The sequence below is a fragment of the Acanthochromis polyacanthus genome, chromosome 11 (genome assembly GCF_021347895.1).
Source record: "Acanthochromis polyacanthus isolate Apoly-LR-REF ecotype Palm Island chromosome 11, KAUST_Apoly_ChrSc, whole genome shotgun sequence".
NCBI lineage: Eukaryota > Metazoa > Chordata > Actinopteri > Pomacentridae > Acanthochromis > Acanthochromis polyacanthus.
The window spans coordinates 29,350,791-29,377,046 of record NC_067123.1 but is presented as its reverse complement, the minus strand read 5'-3'; the positions used below and the strand labels follow the sequence as shown (position 1 = coordinate 29,377,046).

The 26,256-nt window shown below is 40.0% G+C and overlaps 1 protein-coding gene across 2 annotated transcripts in view; it reads left to right on the top strand.

The window, feature by feature from the left end:
• ccn4a (cellular communication network factor 4a) overlaps window positions 1-26,256 on the top strand; it is a 34,770-nt gene that overhangs the window by 7,297 nt on the left and 1,217 nt on the right. Inside the window, exons 2-5 of one of the 2 annotated variants that reach the window (XM_022202830.2) lie at window positions 19,132-19,521; window positions 22,673-22,961; window positions 24,324-24,578; window positions 26,033-26,226. In XM_022202830.2, the coding sequence (XP_022058522.2) occupies window positions 19,453-19,521; window positions 22,673-22,961; window positions 24,324-24,578; window positions 26,033-26,226 (807 nt within the window). In that variant the 5' untranslated portion in view covers window positions 19,132-19,452. The remainder of the gene's footprint in view (window positions 1-19,131; window positions 19,522-22,672; window positions 22,962-24,323; window positions 24,579-26,032; window positions 26,227-26,256) is intronic. The other variant, XM_051955316.1, reaches the window with a different exon arrangement.

The following is a 26,256-nucleotide window of genomic DNA, read 5'->3' as shown; positions in this document are numbered from 1 at the left end:
GAGTGGAATAGCAAAGCAAGACTACAGTGTTTGTATCTTCTTCTGCAGACAATTTGGAGCTTTGACTTTCACAGCTTTTCTACATTGAGCTTTTTAAAGGAGAAATATCCCCACATCTTACTGTTGTATGTAGCAAAGCTTAATTCTCAACAGTGTCATGCACATAAAGCACCATGAGTAGAAATGCTTCATGACACTTTTGCCTGTAAGCAAAGAGGATCTAAGATTTTGTATGCAAAATCTGAAACTCCAGTGCAATTTAACTATTTCCCTCCATAACATATTTTAAAAGGGCAGTTTTTACAGAAGTATAAAGTACCACAAAATATAAACAAAGTAGATTACAGTTCTTAGTTGCAATGTGCAGTGAAACGATAAACCTACCAGTTTTCAGAAATAAAAAAAATATGGAAAGGGGCAGAAATACGAACTGTCCAAAAACACATTCTAAAAATAACTACAGGATTTAAAATGCAGTATTCACGCTTACAAGGAATCAACAAGTCTCTTTACTCTGGAACATTCTCTTCTGTGACTAAGCAGCTTTCTCATTTCTCTTTTTCTACTCGGGTCCTGGCTCCTGTCACTGTTAGTGCCAAGGCCATGTGAGTGAGTCACTAGCAGACATAACACAGGTGAACCAGCGGGTTCATCCACACTGACCTCCAGCTCAATGGACCCTTTGTTAGATGGTAATGAGAAACCTATTTCACAATTAGTTAAGGCAATTCATCGAGGCCCCCTCCCTCTGAAATTATCTCTATTAATAACTTTTGAATGAAATTGGATTAGGCAGGTGTTTATTTGGCAAATCGCATGAATAACATTGCATAGGCAAGTGCAGTTATTAAAGCATTTAGCTACCACACACTACTACCATTGCTGTTACTGCTTAAACTGTGCCTTCAAACTCTTTCCTTTTTATAGACCTGTGTCACGTTACAATATGAGAAGGAAAATAGGAAATGGATCATTTCAAACCAAAAAAAGGATTTTTTTGAGGCTCTTCCTCAAACTTCTGATAGACACAGAGGCCACATCCTTAATATCCACATTCCAAAGATAGACTTCATATATAACCTATACACGCAAATATATTTAGGTTCCATATCTACCAGGTACATCGAGGACATAAAGAAAAGTCCCAGTATAAACACATTACACACAACAAATCACATGTCCCCGTTAATTTGCATTCAGGAAAGGAAGTGACGAAGGCTAAGTAGCCACTTTAAACAATGCCGATGAAAAGTGTTCGGCAGTCAACTTTTCCATAACATTCACCTTGTTGTCTCTGTGTATCTTTAGCTGTGTGCTTCGGGTCATTGTCTTGTTGGAAAGCAAATCATTTCCTAAGTCGCAGTTTTTTTTTTCCCACAGTCTGCACTGAGTTGTCAGCATCCTCACATCATGACGATGCCACCACCATGCTTCATGGTAGGCATGCTGTGTTTGGGATGATGTGCAGGATTTGATGCCTGCCAAAATACAAACAGAGCATCTACTCTCATGACCAAAAAACTCAATTTTGGTCTCATCTGACCAGTAAATCTGCTCACAATGTTGCATGCAGTGTTCCTTAATCTTCGTGGTGTAGTTATATCTGGGAGTTCTGATTTACCAGTGACTGAACCTTCCAGATATAGATGTCTTTATATTACAGTCACTTAAAATGCATTCAATGCAGATGATTTCCTTTTTACGAATTGTTTGACTTTAGCATTAATTGGCTGTACCTGTGTTGAATTAAATGAGTCACGTTAAAGAGGGTGGATACTTAAGCAATCATTGATTTTGCATTTTATATTTTTAATGAACTGGCATTCATCTGTAGAAATCAGTTCTCACTTTGACATGAAAGAGTCTTTTTTTGTAATCTCTTGTCCAAAGAAGCCAAATTTAAACTGACCATGAACTTGTGGTGTCTAATGTTAGGAAGCAATAAAAGGAGCTAATTTCTGAGGGAGGTTAGCACTTTTTATAACCACTGTACATACTACCTATTAGGGGCACCTCTGTCTATTTATCTATTATTAAATGTCACACAAAAAGTAACAACTGCCTTTATTCAGAAAATGCACATGCAATCGCTCTAGCAGGTGTTGGGAGGTGTTACACTGTTTGAAAGGTGATGTTTCACTGCCAGGAACTTCCCTCACGTGGATAATTGTTAAAGAGTTCCCACATGATTGATGTCTCACTGCAGGTTTATAACACGTGTTGGGGAAGTCGTGAGCTTAAGCTTTGAAGGTGGCAGATGATTTGTAAGCTCTCTTTCTCAGCAGCACGCTCTTTCTCTGACTCTTGTAAAGATACAAACTGTCTGTCTGTGGCTGACACTGGCCACAGTTGCCAGCGGCAACAGTGTCTGAGTCTGGAAGTGTTTGAACATTTCAAGGACTTCCACACCCTCTGTCTAAAACTGCAAAATTACTAACTATAAGGAATTCCCATCATTTTTTTTTGTCTAAATCAAGACATGCTCAAATGGTTGCAGCCTTTCTGGTGTGGAGTGGAAGCAGAATGTAAGTGTTGCCATAATGAATCTCTCCACAGTTCCTCTTTTCCTAAAAACAATACACATTCCACATGTTCGGACACGGGACTTAGCTCTTATGTGGTTGTTGTGTTCTGCCACTGTACTGTAATAAGCAGTATCTAAATTCAGAAGCAAGTCTGACCCCACTGGACCCAAACCCACAGGATTGACAGGAACGGGCGTGTGTCGGTTATAGAATGTGAATCTGAATGTATCTGCAGTTTTTTTTATCCACAGAGTTTATAGGCTTTAAGCACTTAGAGCCAAAAATAATTGCGCAAAGGGGCTAAAATCCTTTACCAGTTAGCCTGTAATCATTAATATAATGTGGTCACTGTACTGTATGTGGGTCATTCAGGCATCTGGAGCATCTTATCCACAAAACCATCTGCACAAGTAATCAGTCCTCCCTGCTTCTCACATCCATTAATGCATTCCTCCAAGCTTTCATAAATATTCCTCGGAATAATCCTATGATGAATTTTGGCAAGCGTGCTCTTCGTATTTGTTTATTTGATGATTTAGAATTACAGAGTAACTTATCCCAGAGCCCACTTCAGCAGGATCATTTTGGTGATTTTAATCATAGCATAATTGGACAAATTTGCGTTAAGAAATCTGAGCCTGTGTTTGCAAACCACTGCATCATTATCACAGAGTTTGTGACGAGGGAGCACTGAACAGCAAAGTTGTTCTCTATTTAATCCTTCCTGGCAGGGCAGCATGAGCAGAGTTCCACAGCGAATCAACAACAACTTTCAGACCTGAAAATTATTCCAGGCCTAAAAACTTTAATTCCAGTCTGCTACATTAAATGAGACCTGACTTAATGGCTCCGGAAAGTATTGCTCATGAGCATTACATCATTGGCATTATTGTGAATTCCAACCGCCATTTAAAAAAAGCCAACACTGAGCCATGTGATGGCACTTAGTTAAGCGAGGGCAGTTAAAATAAGTGAGGCTGGATCGTTTTGGCAAAACATGAAGAAAAGCTTCAGTAATGAATCAGGATAACTGGTTTTGTGATACAACTTCATCTCATTTAGATACTGCTCTGAAGCCAAACAAACACAGTTTGCATATAAACTAAGTGTTGATAATTAAGTCATTGCGAAGTAATTTTAATTGTTTGTGATGGAATCGGACATTCCTTCACTGGCTTTTAATTGCTTTCTTATGCCTGAGGGACTCACAGTGCAGCCTATATGTGTGCATGTAATCTAGTAGTGCAATATTAGCCTCAGCATTTGCATAGAACTGACCAAAATGTATGCATTGTGCTGGACCAAAATAGTAATGTAGCATATAATATTTATTCAATTCTAATCATTCTGTTTAACATAGAGGAGAATGTGTTTGTTGTCCCTACACATGGCATCTCTACAACAAAACAGATATTAAACAGACAAGTGCTTATTATTGGAGTATATTGGAAAAGACAATGGGCAGACAGGTAGCGGCAATTACAATTCAGATTGTCTCAAGACTCTTTACAGAACCCATATGGCCTCAACCCCCAGAGCAAGCCCTAAGGCGGCAGTAGCAAGGGAAAAACTCCCTTTTAACAGGAAGAGACCTTGAGATGAGGCCGACTCATATGGGAGTGACCCATCTGAAGAGGGGGGAGTCGGGGGTGGACAAGGAAACGCATAACACGCATTAGCATACATGCATGATATGAGAAACATGATGATGCATACAAAGTGATGAATAATGACTGTGGACATACAGAAAAAGCCAACATTGAAAGTGATTCATAAATTTGCTGTTATGGCGTAAGGCTCTGGAATTTAATATACTGCATATATAGTTGGGAAGCAAGATGCAGACAGTGTGTATATGAGCATATCGTGTATAATAAGGGTAATGCAGAGTAGATTGGTGGAAGTGGGTGGCTGGAAGCAGTGGGCTGGAGGAAAGACAGCAGCAGCAGCATCCCACAGTGGACATGATGGAGACTAAACCAGTGGGTGGGACAGCAACCACAGATCAGAAGTATCCAGCTCTGGGACCAGGGACACTCAGAGAAAGGCACAGGGGGATACAAAGTGAATTCCACTTTGGTATATGGTATATATAGTAAGAGAAGGGCTCAGTGCATCGAGAGAGGTCCCCCAGCAGCCTAGGCCTATAGCAGCATAACTAGGGGCAGAACTAAGGGATGTCGAAGAAGTCAGTTGTGCCCTGTACATGCAGACTCCACCTGACCCCCTCAGGTTTACCCGAGTCAGCCCAAACTATAAGCTTTGTCAAAAAGGAAGGTTTTAAACCTGGTCTTAAAATAGAGAGGGTGTCCACCTTCTGAACCCAAATTGGGTGCTAGTTCCACAGAAGAAGTGCCTGATAACTGAAGGCTCTGCCTCCCATTCTCCTTTTAGAAGACAATGCTGTAATGTCACATTTATACACATGTCCATCTAGAGCATCATGTGACACATTGTCATACTCATGTTTTACTGAAATATATTCTTAGACGACAAATGATGGGGCTGTGGACAGACGAGCACTTAACTACAATCCTAACTGATATTCCAGTATCCGTTTCTTGTCTCGTCAGTTCAACAAAGCCACATTTTAAGGTGCCCTTTTGTAGTCACTTGTTAAAAGAGTGTTTGTGTACTGGTCACTTTATCTCATCACTGTCCTTGAAAGCCTCACCTGACTTGGGTTTGGATTAACTCATTACTTGAGAATTTATCACCACTTGAACAGCTCAAAAAGTGTTGATACACAATCAACTAAATTGAACGCTTTTCCAGCAATAACAATAGAAGTTTAGATAAATAGTCAGAAAATGAGACTCTGCATGCTGCATTAATATATTTGTTGAGTGTATTTGATGCTGTGGTTAGTGTTAAAGCTCACAGAGGTAATAATATTACAACTACATAAGATTGTGCCAGATACAGTAAAGCAAATTTAGAAGTAGCATTTTGTTGTGTTTTTTGACAAAAAACTATTCAAGTGTTTGCTGTGAGATAAAAATTGTATTTGCTGCTAGACAGTCAGCAAACATAATCACTGGTGTAAATGTCAGTAAGACTTGGATTTACAAAGTATGCTACACTTTGTAAATATTCCGTCTTTTAGTCTTGAGTGTGGGTCTAAAAACACAGCACCCTTCCCGTAATGCAACTCAATAGCGTCTTTTGTTAGGTAATCACCTGGTAAGTCCCCAGGTCTTTCCAACTCCAGGCTTTCTGTTATGAATTTGTCCTCTCTTGGCCCAAATAGAGAACTTTGACTTCATCAAGCTCATTTTCTCAAAGTTCCTCCAGAGCGACTAAAAACCTACGTGTAACCGAGTAGTTCTCTCCATGACAAGTAAACTGACTTGTGCAACCTATGTAGTAATTCTGAAAGTCAGTAAGGTTGCCTAAGGTCAGATTTGACACCGTTCAAACAAGTACAAGGTGTAATTTTGCATTAACTCTGCCATTAAACTAACAAGTCTTGCTGCAGTCTAATCCTCGAAGGTGTGCTGTGCAAAGAGTGAAAGTGTTCCTGATGTCAGAGCGTCATTCAAGCTCTGTAATCAGTGATTCCATGAGGGCCACCTGTGTATTCTGGCAGCCCCACCCTCCACCCTCACATGCACACTCGCACATGCACACATTGAGGATAATGCCAGCCTTCACATCCAGGGCAGGGTAACTATCGGTTACCCTGCCAGCCAGCCCTGTCAAGCCCATAATGAGAGTCTGCATCAGCGGACTCCCTCGCTCCCTTCAACAATCCAGATGGGAGTTGACCATTTATCGCAGCGTCATCATCTGTTACCCACTCATTACAGGCCAGCGAGCTATTTTCATGATGCAAGGATTTGCTGTGCACCTGTGAAAGTACGTCCACCCCCTTACAAACATACGGCACACTGCTGTTTTTAAGACATGCAAATCCCCCAAAAATGCCCCAGAGCCAGATCTGATAAAGACTTTAATGCTGTAGTCAGCTTTCAGGTCAGCATGTGTTTGCAAACTGGAACCATGTAATGAGTGATGTATAACTGTGAGGAATGTAATAATTCACAGTCCTGCTGAGCAGATTGTGTCATGTAGGTGTCAAACTATCTTAACAGAAGGATTTATCTTCTGGGGGTGCTGTTTACAAAAATGCACAACATATTCATGAAGTCTCTAGTAATCTTTTTATAGTTAAAAGGAGGTAAGTGAGCACAAACAGACAAGGATATCAGATGACTGTTGAAGAGCGGGTGTCTGTACCTTCTTAGGAAAACGTAACTCAAACAGGTGTTAAATAATAAAGGAAACCCTCAAAATGTATTTTTCCATGGGCTGTGTTTCGGAATCATACAGGTTCTGCTGGTGCTCCCGACACATTATTTGCTTTATTACTTTTCTGAGAAACAATCCACAGCGGAGCAGGGAAAATACATTGCCAACTATTTTTAAATTTATGATCCATTTACTGTGCACTCTGGACGGCTGTGGAGAAAAGCTCCAACGTCACACATACTGGTGTGCTTAACATGAGGCAGAACAGATTAAAATGCAGCGTGTGATACTGGGCTTACATCACACTGGAAGGTCCAGCACAGTATGGATGAAGTTATTTATTTTTTAAGAGTACACTTAAGCCCCTGTAGGCTTAACTCAACAGTAAAAATTCTTTCATGTGGAACCACAGAACTTGAAAAAGAAAAAAGAACAAAAGATTGATCATAGAAAAAAAAGCTGAATTCATAAAATCCATTTTTATTCAATTCAGTACTGTAGTGGCTATGTGCTATACTTAGCCCTACTGGTTGTGGATAGCTGTTCGAGAGTTTTGACGTGTACTCATCTTTGAAAATAAATAAACGGATTCGTCATAAGCGTCAAAATAATCCAAATTCTTTATTGTTGATCTTCACCCGTAACTTAAACTTGGTCATAAATAAAACAATAAAACACAAGGAAAGTGAGCACAGTCGAAAACTGTGTGCCTCTGTGTTTCTGTCCAACAACACCTGAATCAAATCATGCAATCCGTTAAACGCCTTCATGTGAGCCCAGGCCGTCAGCCTCAGGTAAAGAAATACAGCCCCCTGGGGTCTTGGGTGGTCAATTACAAAAACAAATTGAATTATTGCTCCTAAAAGTACATTCCCAGCCTTACTTGGACCTGACCAGTAGTTTCTGTTGGCTAACATTAGCTAACTCCCAATAAATATTGCTGTAGGACTGACATTACTGTGTTAGTCTGTTGACTTGTCTTTACTCGTGCTACTATTACACTACTTTTCCACAGGCTCGTAAGTTCCTCTTCCCAGAACATTCTGAGTTCAGATCTGCTTTTTGTGTGAAGTTTGCATTTTTTTTCCTTGTACCTGCATGGGTTTTCTCACATAGTTCATGTCCAAAAGACGTGTGGTAGGCTAATTGGCAATCCTAAGCTGGCTGTAGGTGTGTGTGAGCATGCATGTGTCCAGGGCACACCCTACCTCTTGCGCAATTTCAACTGCAACCTTCTGCAGGATTAAGTGGGAGAAGCTAACACATGGATGAGTGTAGTTGCCACTTGTGACTGCTGGTCAGTCAGCAAAATGCACATAGGATAGCTGTAGCTCCTTAAAGATGGAGTATGTGATTCTAAATCACTACACTTGTCGTCAAACTCAGCAAATACCTTCTCACTCGCTAGCTGTCCATTTGGTGTGTGTACACAGTCCTGACTCTGTAAATAGAAAACGAACAAAGTGACTCATACTGAGTCACGCAACACAATTCCAGCATGTCCTGAGCTAGTTTGTGTTCATGCACAGGACAGAAAGAAAGGGAGAGAGATGGGGGGAAAGGAGGCAGTTGGAGTGTGACAGCTGATAAACCTGCCACATGCTAACTGTATAATCATGCTTGATATCAATTAGTTTTCTCAGGAATGACAGAATCTGCCTTTAAAAGATCATAGGTTACTGCAACATTCTCAGTGCAGCTGCATTAAAGCCCATAATAGATTGTACTTTATTCTGAGTACTGATGTTTTCCTCTGAATTACCATTGGCTGTCTGTGCTGACACTCACAACTTTACATAACCAAAACTGGGTGGTTGTGTACATCATGTATCAGTAAAATAGCACTCAAGTTTCATGGTTTTAACGCCTAACTAATGACAGCAAAGCAGAGCAGCACTCCATTTTATAAATTTCAGGGAGGGTGCAAATGCTTCGTGGTGTTCATTCCACTGATGTCATCGTCACTGAATACATGTAAGGTGGTTCCTGTCATTTCCTCCATTCCTGGCGTTCCTGCCTGATGTTTTTAACTTTGGAATTCACCTCGTCATCAATGTTCAAGCTATCAAGCCAGAACTGACCAGAGCTCAGTCACGTTCCAGGATGAGAAATTTGCTCAGCAATTTCTCCTGGAAAAGTTGATTTGATGGTTTTTTTTGTGCGTTTACCCTATTTTTTTACACGTTATATTTTTAATCTGTCTCAGGAATGATGCCTCATGAAGTAATTCAATCATTTTAGTTGTTAGAGCTAAAACATTTAACTAGTAGAAGATATTGCTGAGAGACTTTGTAAATGAATGGAATTATTTGTATTGATAAAAGAAAAACACTTGAGGCTGTACTTCAGTTGTAGGTGGCCTCATGTAGGAGGAGAAGACTCTTGCCCTGGGTCAGACTATATATGAACTTTGTGTCCAGCCACTGACTGCTGTTTACGAACATTTTTCATGGTTGAATGCAAACAATAGCAAAGAGACATCCACTGTGTGCAAGATGTATTTCACCCACTGTGTAATTGGCTGTCTCATTATACCAACTTTACAGAGCAGGGCAGGTTACAGAAAAATACTGCAGCTGTCAGGATGTTTTTTTACAGCTTTGTAGTCTTCTTATATGTACTAGTATATGAGGATTGCAAGGCAAATAAGCAATGCCTTGTCATATCGACTTAATTTAAACTGCTGCCTGCAGGTTTTCAGTTGTGATTGCGTAAAGCAGACAGACGTTTACAGTGTGGTTTTAGCTGTGGCGGGTTCTCCAGGGATGTGCTCAGCTCTAAATCCTGTTTACGACTTCACTTCACTTTGAGAAAATCCATTCAGCCACGATGTCTCCAAGAATCCCCTGAAGCAGATAAGGGTACTTGGACTATTGGACTGATTGTAATATTTTTTTCTGCTTTACTTTTCCTAGTTAGAAAATCACCTCTCAGAGGAACCATTTCAATAATAACATGGTGGCTTCACATTTAAAGCCATTCAAAGTTTTGAAAATTTGTGATTCCCAACTTCGTCTTGACAGTATCAGAATGAGGGGTAAATACCTGAAAAAATGTCAGCGACTCAATCCATGACTGTTGAGGGGATTAGTTGCTCATGTAAGAGATCTGGCATTAAGGGTCATGAATACCTCAGAGTCATTTAGCCTTGTCAATCTTTTGGATATGCGCAGGATCTAGAAGAGATTGTGATAAACAGCTGGTGAAAAGTCTCAGCAGAGATCAGATCTCTGCTCTGTGTACTCATCTGTAACTCAGCTTGCACCTTGAACCACTTGTTGACTGCACATGGAAGGTCTTCAAAATGCGAAACTCTAGGCTAGGCCTTTTGAGACATAGGGTCAGTCAGGATTAATGCTCAGAGACAAAACATTCCTACAGTGGGCTGGGCTCTTTCAATCAAGAAAAGCCATTGACAACCTAGACATAGCCCAAAACAGAAACATGTTTATGTTTTTCCAACTCACAGTCAATGTCCATATAGAGCTAAAAGAAACCGGAGCCAGTGTTTGGTTTGAATTGCAGCCAAAGCCGTACTGAACTGAAATGTATACACCTCACTGGGCTGCTTATTGTTGATCTACATGCAGATGCTCTGAAAGACAGCTTTTGTTAAAAGCCATGATCTTGAGAGCATCCAGGATCTTGCGGCATCCCAAATCCCTCTCTGTGACTACATGTCATCTCTCGCCTGCTGAAAGCCAAACAAAGCACTGAGAAAGCTCGGTGTAGGCACATTGTTTCATGAGCTTAGAAGAAGCTCTACAGCTGGCCCTTAATTGTTAGATGAAATATAAATCTAAACCTGTGGACAAGTGTGTTGTTTTGATGATTCCTAGCACACGTGTTCATACGCACAGACGCCCAACTGCACGTGTGCACTCAAAAAGTCATTAAGCGAACACAGTCACATGCAAAGATACCCTGTATAATGTCTGTCTGTAGACTGGCACGGTGCCAGTATGTGAAATACATTAACAGAAGACATGTCTGAGCCTGGGCTTAATTCGAGCGGCAAGGCTGAAGTGATGTGCGGAATGTCAGCTTAAGTTACCTGTATTTACACACATGTTGAATTTTTCTAACCGTGAAGTTCAGCGCGGCATTGAAATATTTCTTCAAGCTGCATCCTGTTGGCAAACCTCATTTAAAGGCTTCTGATTTGTTGACTCTCTTATTCCTCTCAGTTATATTTTAGAAGTTTCACCAGATCATGAGCAAGATCAAGAAAAAAAGACAGAAAGTTTATGTTTACACCTTAGAAATAAAGGGAGAACTGAAAATTCCATGACAAATTTGACAGTAATGTCTGCACTAAAATGTGATACAAGCAGCAGAAACTAAAGACAAAAAAAGCTACTTTAAAAATATATGTTGCAGTAAAGATTGCACCATTCACCTTCTTATTTAAGTTTAAGACTATTTTCATTGGTTCGTGAAGGTGCAGTTGAGTAGATACATGCAATTACAGAGTAAATATTAAAGGTCCCTTATAGCGAAAATCCATTTTAATTGTGCTTTTTGTGGTTTTCATTTACTTGGAGGTGTAAATTAAAAGCATCATTGCTGTATTTTGAGCTGAAACACTGAAATACACATTGTTGGGACATGTCAGACTTGGATTCATTTGCTGAAAAGAGGCACAATATGAGAACTTTAAAGGACATCTCTGTTACGAATACAAAGACACCTAGGGCTGAGTTATAAATCAAGTTTTGATTGGTCAGATAGTGGAAATTAACAGCAAAGCAAACGGAGACGAAAGAGCTGTTTTTGAAATTTGCCTAAACTACAGATTACACTGTTGCGCTTCATATTTCAGTGGAATAAAAGTCTTATTTTCATTGATCTGTTCAGGTGCAGGTGAGTAGACACAGATAAATAATGAGGCGATATTAAAGATCCCATATGATGAAAATCCATTTTTATTGTGTTTTTTTGTGGTTTCTTATTAACTTGGAGGTGTGAAATTAAAACATCATTGCAGTATTTTGAGTTTAAACACTGAAATACACACTGTGGGGATATGTAAGACTTCAAGTATTGGTAATTTGCTGAAAACAGGGACAATATGGGACCTTTAAAGCACATCTCTGATTGAAAGACAAAGTTATAAATTTATTCTTGGTTGGTCAGATAATTAGCTGCTTGGATGATTAATTTTAAAAGCCTTTAAAATATCTTAATCCTAAGCAAACTATCCTTCAACCTCTGCTGTGTCAGTGGAAATGCCCTCATGCATTTGCACATGTAAAGCTAATTATACACGTAAAACTGAACGAAAAGTTGTTTTTGGGAGTGCCGTGGTTTACTAAATATAAATGTGTTAGACTTTTCCACTAGACAACAAACACAGACCTGAATGGAAACTCAACTTTTCTATAAATATCCGTTTTCAAGAACCCTCAGTTACAAAACCTAGAGTCATTTACAAGGTTGTGCAACCTGACAGGGAAAACACACGTTTTTGTCTGGTACGTATTGTACAGCCAGCCTTACTGATATAAAACATGATGACAGCATCTCGTCTCATAGATCAAAAGTTTAAATACCTGACTTTGAAGGGCATTATGTTGAGCTTGGTTTCTGTTTAAACTGTACACGTGTGCTGTTGACTTTACTCAGCTGGCAGTGTCACAGGTGGATAGCCGTGAATTATTCTGCATTACACGGTAAACAGTGTTCACAACTGCTTCCATCATGAGGAACTGTTGACTATTCAACTGCTTTGACTTCATGTGGGATTTCTGCATCTGTGGGGGCCAGCAGATGTTTTTCGCTCGGTCCAGGAGTCTCAGACCACAGCTATATAAAGACGACATAATTACTGGACCAGTCTGCACACAGACCGCCATGACTTTACTCTGCCGCACACACATGTGCACACAAGCAAGAAACTCATAGTTTAAGCAAAGACCCACATATGGCTCAAAAAGTTTACCAAGTTTAAAGGATTAGCTTATAGAGATTTTGGTTGTCTGTACGGTAAGTAGTGCACAAGCTGTAACAAGCAAAGTTAAGTGTCCTTTTTCTAGTTTATGCAAAGTCAAACTTACCATCTGTTGGGTTACAGTTATTGTGTGATTTCTACATTTTGCTGATGTTTTCATTGCAATTATATTCTTGCTTATTTTGAAGTTAGTCTAATCATTGCGCTTTAACTTTCAAACTTTCATTTTCCTGTAAATGCAGTCAGAATGTTTTTACAGCAGTTTACAGTCTATTATAAGGCCACAAGCTGCAAAAGGAGTGATGTGATATTCAAAAAATGTTCCCACACTAGTAGTCTGCTATGAAGGAGCTTTTTTTATGCATCACCTCAGCAGTTTTTGGTCGCCTCAAGGTGTTGTAAATTCATTCTCCCATTCTAAGGAGGATTACCGACTCCACTTGACTTTGAAGCTTTGAAATTTCCAAAACACGGTTTGACTTCAAGGCTTCTCTGTGAGTTGAGGGGATTTTAATGAGGGGATTTTCAGTCTGACCGGCTATGCAAGACTCGAGTTGTAGATGGTCAGCTCGTGTTCAGGCCGTCTGTCACACTTTTCATACCTGCTGTCCCCCTCTTTCTCCTGGGACACATCCTGCACAGTGCTGAGGGGGTCCTGGGATTTAGTCTTGCACATGTGCAGAGATGTGATGCACATTTGGGTTTGCATACTCAAATGGAGACTTTAAGACTCCCTCCAGTGAAAATAAAGTTTTTTTCCTTGCTAACATGTTGGTAGACATATAAAAGACAGAAGCGGTCAGTGCCATCGCGCAGCATTTCCACTATGAAACTGCAGTGTGGTGATGATTGTCTCAAAAATGCAGATTCAGACTCACCAGGATTCACCCATTACAAACAGAAGTACTATTTTTTTTTCTCCTGAATTCGTTTCTGGTTTGAACATGTATGGCTGATTTACTTCAACATTACATCTGTTAGCTTTTGAGCACAATGTTTGAGCAGAATTGTACACAATCCAGTCAGAAGTTTGGACACACCTTTTCATTAAATGGTTTTTATTTAGTTATTTTATACATTGTAGATTAATACTGAAGACATTAGAACTATAGAAGAATACATTTGGAATTACGTTGTCAACAAAAAATTGTTAATCTTCAGTATTAATTTACAATGTAGAAAATAATACCAATAAATAAAAAGCACTGAATGAGAAGGTGTGTTCAAGCCTTTGACTGGTAGTGTAGGTGAGCTGGAGAGCTCGAGCTGCGGTGAACAGGAAGAGGCTGGAAAACAGAGATGCTGGGCCTACATAGACTGCACATTCTAGAGGAAGCAATGGTGTAGAGTTATATCTAATTTATTTTAAATGCCAATTCTTGCTTTATGCCTCTGTGTGCGCAGGCCGATAAGCAGACAGGACACAGATACAGAGCTCTGTTTATACTGCAACAAGGCCATCAGTATGCACAAATTCAAGAAAACAGAAAAACCCACGATGAATTCAGTAATTTTTACAGCATGCAGCAGCTACTGACAGACTGGGCTGCAGTACTGTGTTAACGGTTACATTAGTGTGTGGAAAGCATAAATTGACTTTAAGGAAGGAAAGTATTACCTTCATGGTAAAAAATAAAAGTAAAATTTAGACACATATAAATAGGTTTTAAACAGTTTAATGAATGACTGGAAAGAGACTTCATTGCACTATTGAAATGAGTGACTGAGTGACAGACACATGCCTGCATAGTTTTCGCTAATACTACAACCACCTTAGCTTAGCTTAGCATTAGCCCTGGAAACACAAGCAAACAGCTAGCATGCTTAATCTTCTACTACTACTTCTAAATGTTGCTACTTCTTTGTTTGGTTGGAACAGAAGCAGGGTAGCCATTTCCCCTGTTTTCCATCTTTATATTGAAAAAGCTTTTTACATTTTCACTTTAAAGATGAGAGAGTGGTGCCAATTTTCTCATGTAACTCTCAGAAAAAAAGTGAATATTCATGTTATGCAATATGTAAACATACTGTATGCATTTGCAAATGTTAGATTCGTGTTTGGGTTGCAGAAGAGGAAGCAGTAAATGCTAAGCCAGAGTTGTTCCTTAACAGATATCTGCGTTGCTAAAGTTCTTTGTTTCTGTCATCACTCTCTGTGTTAAGCCTTTGTCTTAAGCAGCCACTTTGAACTTCAACCATCTCATTAAACACTGAATTCAAGTCAGCTGATAAAATTAGCCTCATATCCTCTCTGTGTGAAAGCAGAGCAGCTTTGCCTCACTCCTGGCTTTCATTATGAGAAATCTCTCTTAAATGCACCTCAACAGACAAAAGAACACAGAATGCTGGCACGGACCACGGGTTTACCTAACGTCACCTAATGGTGCATGCTTTGCATCCGCGTAAGGCCTTGCAGTTAGCATTAACTACTGCTGTTTCATCGGCCCAGAAAATGGAGGACAGATGCAGACACGACAGCGTGAATGATGTGTGGTTTGAAACTTTTCTTTCCTTCCGCTGTATTGTTTCAGCGGAGGATGTCCGAGCTTTTAGGGCGTGAGAGACTGAGCCCGTTTGTGACTAACAGATGGGTGAAAGTTAGAGAATCAAAAGGAGAAGGAAAGAGACAGACTCAAAAGTGAGAAATACACTGGAAATTTGCACTGCTTAATAAATATTTCGAAATAATATCCATCAATGAATGACACAAGAGCTTGTTTTGATGTACTTTTCATTTATTGTCTGTTGAACTGATTTGATACTGATCTGCTCATTGTTATACATGTCTGTCTTTCTTACTCTCTCTGTCATTTTAGTCACTTGCAAATAACATCAAACATAAATTACATCTTACCAATGCTTGTTTGTTAATGCACATCTATTAAAGATGCACATACACCGATTTACATGTATTAAGTCTTGTCTTTCACATATATTGAAATGGATATTAATTCTACTAAAATTCACTACTGGACTGAAAATACTGCTCCCATAATTCCTTAAAAGCCTCAACTGGCTCTTTCTCAGGTCTAAATGACTCAAATTGAGTATTTTAACCTAACTGTGCGACCTATCCAGTTGCAGTACACATTTAATCTGAGTCTGATTTATTTTGCGGTGGTAGCTCCATACAGATGAGTATTGTACAAAGACCAAAGGAACTGATAAATGTGAATGAAACACAAAAAGGTTGCATTTAAAATGAGATTTAGTCCCAGAGTGGAGTTCTAGTTTGTATAACAAAATCATAAAAGCATAAAAAATTCACAGATAATGTATCAATGAAAGTTAAAACGAAGGAAACAAAAGCAAAGAAATGATGCTGAACCTTAGATGACACAGAATGCAGTAGGATATATGGACACAAACTTGAGAACTATTGCAATGAAGTGAGCAGCAGCTAAATGGAAATGGGCTGAAATATGAGGAAAACAGGAGAAGAGCCAAAGAAAGAGACAGAGATGGAAAAGTCAAGAGCGATAGAAATTGAGCTTGAGAGAAAGAAAGCGATAGAAGAGAGAGAGAGAGAGTGGGCACATTGTGTTGTGGAGGAGTCGGGTCGTCCCGGTCAGAGCAGAGAGGGAAGTGCTGCTCAGATCAGCTCGCCGGCTGTCAGTCCTCTGACAGGGATTAGAGGGCTGCCTGTAAATAATAGGGGTTCAGACCTGGGGCACCTTACTCCTTGACAAAGTGCTCATTTCTCATCCATCACTCTTTCCTTCTCTCTGTTGCCTTCAGGGCCAAATTCTCACCACTCATTCTGACTGATATTTTCATCAGCAGACCAGTAGCAATGTGTTAGTATTAGAGGCGCAGCACAAAAAGACATTTTCCATATGGCTGAATAGCAGCATAAGTGGAATTCTTTTGGTCCTCATCTGCATCATCTCAAAGAGAAACATTGAAATATCCAGGAAAATGGAAGGAAAGCAAAGGAGCAAGCTGTTAGATAAATGACATCATTGATTTAGGTGGAACATCTGGAGTCCAGACACAGTCAGTCCCTGCCTGAAAATAGTTACAGTAGGTAGGCAACCTGAGGACTGTATTTATTTACCACTGGTCATTTCTACCATTTGCTCTTTTTCTTGAAACCTGGTGTTTGAGGGAGCAGCAGTTTGACCGCTCACAAAGTGAATTAAGAGCAGATGAGACGGGATGCGTGTGTGCAACTCTTTGGGGCTTGATTGGAAAGTAGTAATCCCAAATCAAAAGCAACTAAACTCATGAAAGCAACAAGTAGATATTGAGATGCAAATTATAAATACAATATAGTAAACCGTCTCAGCTTGACATTCTGACAATTCCTCTTTTGGTACTACACAAAGAAAATTGGTGCTGCCAAATCCTACAGGTGTCCCAACTTTTCTTGATTACTTACAATCCCCTCTGTATAAAAGTAGTGTTGGAACACACCATGGCACCATACCCTCCAGAGCATTACATGAACATTATTGTACTGCAGAAAGTAGTGTGATGCTATAAAATGACGAAGAAAAGAAAAGTTCAATTAACAATAGAAGAGAGACAGACCATCACAACACTTAAAATGTAGGTCTTTCCCACAGAGAAATGTCAAAGAAAGTCAAGGTGTGAGTGAGTATACTTTTCTTCACCATCAAAAGGCTCAGAAGACACAAAGCCACAACAGAATCAGAAGACAAGTTTCTGAAACAACAGCTTGCGTGATAGGCGGGGACTCATTCTCAGCCCTGGACTTTCATGCCTCAGACCGGCCTACTTTAGATCATGACCTGTTACTATTAAAATCATGTGATTCTAGCCTTGCATGTTAAGTCTACAATAGCGCACTGTTCTGCAAAGTCTTGTAATTCAGTGTGTTTTTCTAAAATATTTCCAATTCAGTGCAAGTAAGGGTTGCTTCACAATGAGGATTTATTTCAACATGAGTGCACATCTCCACCATTATTCTTTACAACAATATCAGAATCTATATTCTGTTCAAATAAGTGTTTAAGGATATCCAAACCTTAAAAATGAAATAAAAGAAGAAATAAAAATATTAAATTTAGAAAATAAAAAATAAAATAAAAGGTGTTGCACTTTCTAACAAGAGCAATCCGAGATTTCTGACCTCCGCCAAGGGAAGATGATACGAAGTTGGAAAATCTAAATCCGGATCCAGAATCCAGATCCTTAACTGGATCAACACAAAATTTGAATGAAGTCTTCCCTGGGCCAAGATCCACCTCTGGTGAAAATTTCATGAAGATCCGACAAGTAGTTTCCGAGAAATCCTGTCCACAGACAGACAAATAAATAAACGGACCCGATCGCATAACCTCCTTGGCGGAGGTAATAACACGATCATCTCTTTTTCCTCTGCAATGAAACAGTTCCATCACAACTTAAATTTCACAAACATGAGAACATCAGTTAAAGGGCTAATCTCCAACACTATTCTTTACAACATCACAATGTCCTTTTTTGCAATATCAAATATCAAGCAAATTAGTGTTCACGGATATCTAATGCTCATGAATAAAGAATAATTATTCCACTGTTGTCTGCAAGTTTGTTATTCACAGTATAACATAACTTTCTAATGATGCCATTATGGTCTGTGTATATTTTGGCAACTGGATTTTTCCGTTCTGAAACGGATAGTGGAAAAACAAAGAAAAAGAGTGGTTATTTGATTTTCGTTTTAAAATACAAAAATTTAAATTTAAATACAAGGCGTTTTTGCTTTTTATTATCAAAAAGGGATATACGAAAATTTAAAAATGCTTTGATTTTCACTTTACATTTACAATAACAAGAAAATATAATCAGTAAGACAGAAATGACAACAAAAAACTGGAAAAAATTAGATTGTTCTAAAACTTCTGACCGGCAGTGTACGTCATTGTGTAGAGAACTACAAAAAGATCAGGTGAAGACCTTACAAAATTCTAACAAGAAACCCAACAAATCCAAAGATTCTTGTGGGTTCGCTTCAAGAAAGCACTCGACAACAGCAGAAAGAAAAAAATTCACAGGAGAGGGGAGGAGAAAACAGACAAACAACGCATAGGAGAACAATAAACAACAGTTTAAGTTGAGTCTTTCAAATTATATGATTCAGATTCAGTTTCTGGCACACAAAACGTGCAAACCATGAGTGCACATTGAGAGCCACTGTGACAATGTGATCTGAATGAGGGTGTTTTAGATGTGCAGAAGTGTCTTAAAATAGGAGTCACATGTCCATTTGTGCTGTTACTAGTAATGAAAGGAGAAGGAAGGGGTATTTGAATATCTCATTTTGCCTCTGGCTTCAATGATAATCTTAGACTGTGTTTCCTACTTCTTACAATTAAATCTAGAAGAGATTCCATTATGTAGAAGAGGGATGTTTTGTGTAAGTGGAGTAGAAAACATACAGATGTGTCCTTTAATCAGAAGTGGAGCAGCAGAGGAGCGTCACAGAGTCCCTCCATCGGATCCTCCAGACCCGCCCAAAGCACCGAGGCTGCCAATGCTCTGAAGAGGAGGATCGGGTGAAAGTGGAGCGGAGGGAAGGAGACGAAACCGTCCCCTGTCAGAAGAATGCGTCCCTTCAGACCTTACGTCAGCCCGGACTCTTTAACAGGCTGTCAGCGCAGCTCCGGACGCAGACTCGAGGGGCGCCGAGATGTCGTGGAGGGGACGAGGATGTAGCTCACCTGCGGACTGCTGCGTGTGGTGCGTTTAAAGACCCGAGCTCACTTCTGGATTCAATGCATGTGCGGTCCCTCACCAGTGATGAGTTGGCTCCTGTTGTGGATTCTAACAGCAGCTGGGATTCAACAGGTGGGATGGAGGAGACATTTCTCACATTGTTTTCATTTTTAATGCGCGATATTTCACTCATGTATGCGATGCAAGAGATCAGCCAGGTGGATTAGACTGGAAATATGTACCCCAATAAAAATCATAAAGCATAATTAAAAAAAATGAAATTGGCAACTTCCTATGGAGGCTTGCAGTGTGTTTGTTTGTGGTGCTTTACAGTAGATTTTAGGGACTTTTTCCTTTAATAACTACAGAATACTTAGATTTTCCTATTGGAATGTGTTCAATGTAGGATTTATAGAAACCACGTAAATGTTCAATTAATATTATTCAATATAATCTTGATTTTTCCTGTAGGGATGTATGCTTCAATTTTTGGGTTTGTTGTTTGCATTTTTCCTCCTCTTTGCACATCCTTCCACAGTTGTTCTTCATAAGGCCATCCCCCCCAAAAAATCAAGTTTTCCTTATTTTTTCTTTTTTCTTTAATTGTAAAGACTTACTGGTCTGATTACCCCCTTAAATCTCTCTGGTATCATCTATCATTGTCCTTAATTCTTTGGTTAGAAGTTGCAGTGTGAGATGCTGGCAGTTGTCACCCTGTGGGTCCATTTTGTTATATTTTACTGCCACTTTGTGGTCATTTGTGGAACTGCTTCTACATTGGCTTCATCTGTTTTCTTTTATTTTCCACCCATCATCTATTTCTCAGTTCATAAAATAGATGTATCAGTCTGTGGGCAACTTTTGGAAACCAATTGGATTAAAAGAAGAAGTAAAAACAGTGATCTGGTCTCAGTATATGTATGAAGGATTATTCTATTATTTCTTTAAATATTGTGTTGTTATTCATTTTGCTAGTTCTAATGGTATTTAGCAAGTGGTAGCCTTGTATAACAACTGTAACAAATATCAAATTATGCTTTCTCTCCAAAAGGCGTTTAATATTTGTGATGCATTTTTCCCTGAAGAGTGCCGCTGATGTAGTTTTTTCCACTCGTGTAGTTAAACATTTTACATTTAAATATCTTTCAGACAGAATTTATAAACAGCAGTGCCTGAGTGACCATTTCTCCTTGCATTATTTGGATAAGAGTTCTTTTTCACACATTTTCCTCTCCCCTGAGGATAGGTGAATCACTGGAAGCTTCTACAGATCATCTGACATGGCCAAAGGCTGACAGGAAGCAAAGTGCTTGTCACCTCTCGCTACTGAGAAAACATCAAAAAAAGAGGATGGGATTCCTTCCTTGTGTCACACATATCTACAAGATCAACAAACTATCTTTCTTCCTTAAATTATCTCTTCCTCTGAGTCATTAGCGCGCTTTTTTTGGACAGTGATTAAATATTTCCTTAATGAAATAATGCAGAATTTAGTCTGCGAAGATAAACGATTTCAAGAATGATGATTGCATTAAGCCTAGTGTTTGCTTAGCCAGCCCATTCAGTACAGCACAATGACATTAAGGCCATGTTTTCATAATTATCCTGTGAAGCAGCTACCTCTCTGTGATCTACATTAGAGCGCCTGTGCCAGTTTTGATATTTGTTTTTCCTCTGCAAATTACCCCACTGGCTGCGGGCTAGATTAACTCTTCTGAGGAATGGCTTAGTGGCACAGCGGCGATTAAAGCTCATTTATCTGCATTAGCTTTCAGCACCGCACAGAGCAGTTATTAATATGAGCATAAATTCCACTGAAGTGCTGAGACCAAGCTCAGGAAGATGACAAACAGGGTACGCCTCACAATTAATTGTGGATTAAGTGTGCATCCATGTGTATGTGTGTCTTTTATGGATCACGTGCTTCTCACTTAAGCGCTCTGCTGCTCTAAGAATATGGGTTAGTTATGATCTATGAGCATACAGGCAATACGGGACCTGCAGTGGCTTCTTGTTTTGGCCTGGTCGCTCTGTGGTAATTGTGATGGACGTGGGTTTCGCAACAACTTTCAGTGTGTCTCATTCATAAAGATGCTTCATGATCTTTTTATTACCGCAAAACGGGATGACATTTAGTGGATTGTTGATGAAAAATGCAGTTCAGGCTTCAACAATGTGAAGTTTTGTGCGAGCAGAAATGTAATGTGGCTTTCCCCATAAAAAGGAAGCTGCAGTGTCTCCCTCACGAAACGACAACCCAGAGACCGTTTTTTTGGCATTTTCTCCACCACACCCTGTTCCCAAAACAAGAAGAATTTAATTTCGACTCTTGCGTGCAGTGCTTGTTGTTGAAAGATACGTCTTAAATCAAAAAGTTTCTTCAGCTGAGACTCTACTGTCCAACTGTAATCTCCAGGCAGTGGGCTGTTAATGTGCCTCATGTGGCCTGTTGCAGGGAGAACATCTGCTTTTAAGAGCTGCAAAGCTCTTTACTGTGTGATCTTGGCGACGTGGAGCAGCTTGTAGGAGTCAAAACACACTGAGGGGGGAGAAATTAAGTTTCATTGGCAGGATTTTGCAACTGTTCAGCACAGTTGTAGATTTTAAATGTGGTGATAGAACACCAGTGTTAAGTACGTACAAAACTGGACCCCGACATTGATTTAATAAGATTATCTCCGCTGGGTGTTTAATTCATTTTTATAGCCTGATTTAATTTATTGCACAGCATGACCACGAGGGAGTTTTCCCTCCCTGCTGTCGCCAAGTGCTTGCTCAAAGGAAATCATTGGGTTTCTCTATAATATTCTAAGGTCTTGACCTTATTATGTGAAGATGATTAATGCTGTGAATTGGAGCTATAGAAATGTAACTGAACTGAATTTTAGCAGCCAGTGAAGCAGAAGTGAGTAAATGATGGATCTGAGACCTGTCAGAGGAGTTTCCTAGTGAGACGGGGTTACCAAAGAGAGTTAGAAATGAAGGAATTCAGGATTAAAGATGTTAAAATGACTACCTCCACAAGGGGTCAAATGCCTTTCATGCCATAAAAATGGCAAAACACAGTGAAACAGCTACAGAAGCCTCAGTTTTCACTCATTCATTCAGGCACAATACCTCTGCCCAATTTATGACTTTATTTTACATTAAAGTGATGCACAAAAAAAAATGGCTGCACATCCTGCCTATTGTCTGTTTTAAAGGAAACTGGTGTTCAACCTGTTGATCTCAGATGCTTTAAAGGCTTGTTTCACTTATATTCTGTCCCTTTTGCTCCCTACAGGCCTACTCCCTGAATTCCACTGCCATGCCGCCTGCCACCGCCACCATGTCCCCGACTGCAGACTCGTACAACCGCACGCAGTACTGCAAGTGGCCCTGCGAGTGTCCCGAGGTCACCCCCAAGTGCCCGCCGGGTGTGAGCCTCCTCATGGACGGCTGCGACTGCTGCAAGACCTGCGCCCGGCAGGTGGGCGAGGTGTGCAACGAGGCGGACACCTGCGACTACCACAAGGGACTGTACTGTGACTACAGCTCGGACAAGCCTAGGTACGAAAAAGGAGTGTGTGCATGTAAGTGTCACTCACAGAAACAAACACAGCAAGAAAATCTCTGTTCAGTTTGTAATGTTGCAAGTCAGCTTCATTGTTCACACTGCAGTATCCAGATTGGATTTGAGTAGATCAGGTGTCTGCTGCTCTACAAACTCGGGTTGCCATGGTAACGGTGCAGGTGCTATTTGTCAGAATGTTACATTTCAATGCAGCCTCTTGCATCATTATTGTGATTTCGTCTGTGTTACTAGTTTGTAATTGCATGAAGATGTTAGTGTGCAGCTTTTCGTTTGCTGCCGTGACACCTGCTGAATCTAAAGCTAATAAATAAATAAACAGATGAAAAAATTAAAATGATGCTTTAAATACAGTGGCAAAAGTTACAAACCACATATCAAAGTGACTTTTTGACCTCCAAAACCAGAATTTTAGTTGTTGTGATAGAAATGATATCCAAGTCTCAACACAAGCAAACAAATGTTTCTTAGTATTATAAAGATCACTTGCTTATTTACAGCATCTCTGCTGGCTGTGTAGATTCACAGCCGCCTGTCACTTTTTAAACTATTGCGATATGCACATTACTAAAAGTGTGACTTGCGAAAACGAAGCCAACACTTGCAATGCAAATAATCATGTGATCATGGTACGTCATCTTTAAACTGAGAAGTTGCCAGTTAAATTTCTCATTAAATATATTTCTGATTTTTTTTACTGATCATTTATTTTGCCACCCATTAAGCATACTTTGTAAATGCAGTGGCTTCTTTTCTTTAATTCATTCATGGTGATCGTTGCTGCATATGCTCTGCACACGTCTGTATTTTCTCCAAAGCGGAAAGGGGAAATGCTTTCCCTGTGATGAAATTTATGGTGCTGCTTGTAAAAGCAAACATATAAACAAACAAAAACATTATTAACTCATTTGAGGGTTTGGTTGCTCTGTTGTTTGGTATTAAAATGGCATTTTCATTTTAAACAATTAAGGCTGTAAATGCCAGAACTTTAATATCCACCCAGTTGCCAGTTTACCTAAAACTAACACAGCAGTCCTCCAATGAATCCAACCTTTATGAAGCTCAGAATGTACACTTTTCATCAGAACTCTTTGAGAAAGATGTTAATTTGACTGTATGATCATTTAGGAAGCCCCACTTTGTGATGCTGTTGAACTGCTTTGCATTATATTGACAGATGTTTCTATTGCTTTGTCCACTTCATGTGCTGTCTATCAACAAGGAAAGCCTAATTTAACAGAAACATCCCTCTGTATAACACAATTCAGCCTAACAGCACCACAGACTTCCAAGCTTCCACGTGTTTGCAGTTTCGCCTCCATGTCTTTGTAATATGTGGCTGCTTGTCGTCCCTCTCTGTCAGATATGGTGGGGACCGGCTGTGAGCACGACGGTGTGATCTACCGTAACGGGCAGAGCTTCAAGCCCAGCTGCAAATACCAGTGTGTGTGTGTGAACGGTGCCATCGGCTGTGTGGCGCTGTGCACCGAGTCCCAGCCTCCCCGAGTGTGGTGCCAAACCCCACGGCGGGTTAAAGTCCGGGGAATGTGCTGCGAGCAGTGGATCTGTGACGAACCCAAGAGAGGGCGCAAGACAGCGCCACGACATGCAGTAGAGGGTACTGTGGATAGTTGGTGGAGTGCAGAATGTCTGGTTGCTTGGTGCAGCTTTGTTGTTGTTGTTTTTTGTCACTGAAAAATCCCCTGATGTCCCTCCAGCTCAATGAAGTCGAGCTTGAAAGTCAAAGTGAAGTTTTCTCCGAAATGCTTCACTTTGATCTGGATTTTATTGGCTCTTCATTAATCAGACACAACATCATTACTTTACGATTATGCAAACTAACCATCAGGTTAAAGGACTTCTTAAAATTTGCACGAATAGATGGAATTCTCTGGATAACACTGTACAAAAATAGGAATATGGCTCTAAGGGGTCAGGGAATGCAGACATGTACATACAAAGGCTCTTATTGACTTCATACACCCCCTGTCAAAAGTTTTGAGACACTTTCTCATTCAAATAAATGAGAACCTGTCTCAAAACTTTTGACAGTCTCAAAATGTTGAATATTTCTGCTAAGAAATTAGTGGTACAGCAGTAATGTATGTATTTTTTATTTAAAAACACAGGATTTTGTGAGGTAAAATAGAGGCAGCTGGGTTGGAAATTGGCTCTCACAAAGTGGTTATTTGAGTACATGCGGTCCAGGAGGAGCATGAGGTTTGGATGTGCTGTTGTCTGAGTGTTTGTGTGTGTGTGTGTGTGTGTGTGTGTGTGTGTGTGTGTGTGTGTGTGTGTGTGTGTGTGTGTGTGTGTGTGTGTGTGTGTGTGTGTGTGTGTGTGTGTGTGTGTGTGCAGTAACAGACCGATCCTTTCCTGTGGAAGCCCTCACACTGTTTTTTGGGTCATGTTCAGTTTCCAGTCATTTGGTGCAGCAGTGCTGCGGAGGCAAGAATGTGAACGAAGATCTCTTTGTGTTGCATAAGGAAACAAATTAGATCCAGACGACTGGGCAGACTCTGTTTAACAATTTAGATTAGAAGCAGATGCAGTGCAAAAGGCATGCAGTGTTACTTTGCATCTCGTGTTCTCAAACATCACAAATAAAGAAACAGCTGAATCAAAATGGAAGCGAGACAATGCACAGAATTCTCTTTGTCAGTGATATTCATTTTGTTTAGAATGCAACCTGTTGAACACATGGCGGTGAAAATGATTAGTTAGTACCAGGAATTGATGTGCAACTGCTGTATTTTGATAATCTAATAATTGTTTGTGATTTTTCCAGCAAAAGCACAAACAGTTCTCTGGTTCCAGCTGGGTTTTAGATTCCTGGTCCAAAAAACATGGCTCCAATTTAATCTCTTGACCAAGAAATCAACTCTGTTGAATTTAAGTTTCTTACTAAAAACTGTGTTGACAATTATGTTTAATATTTAATATTCATATTTGTTCACTAGACAAAGCACAGTAATGGAGAGCAACAGGGATCCAAGCTTTTAAAAGCCATAAATAATGTGTTTACACATGACATGATGTATTTACCTCACTTTTCTGTCTCTGCTGACGCAGCCTATCCAGCTGAGACCAGGAGCTGGCACAAAAACTGCATTACCCAGACTACCTCATGGAGCCCCTGCTCTAAGACCTGTGGCCGCGGCCTGTCCATGAGGATCTCCAACGCCAACGAGCAATGTGAGCTGGTCAAAGAGTCTCGTCTCTGCAACCTGCGGCCGTGTGAGGTCGACATCACCAAACACATCAAGGTAAAGATCCAGCATTTTAAGCAGTCAGAC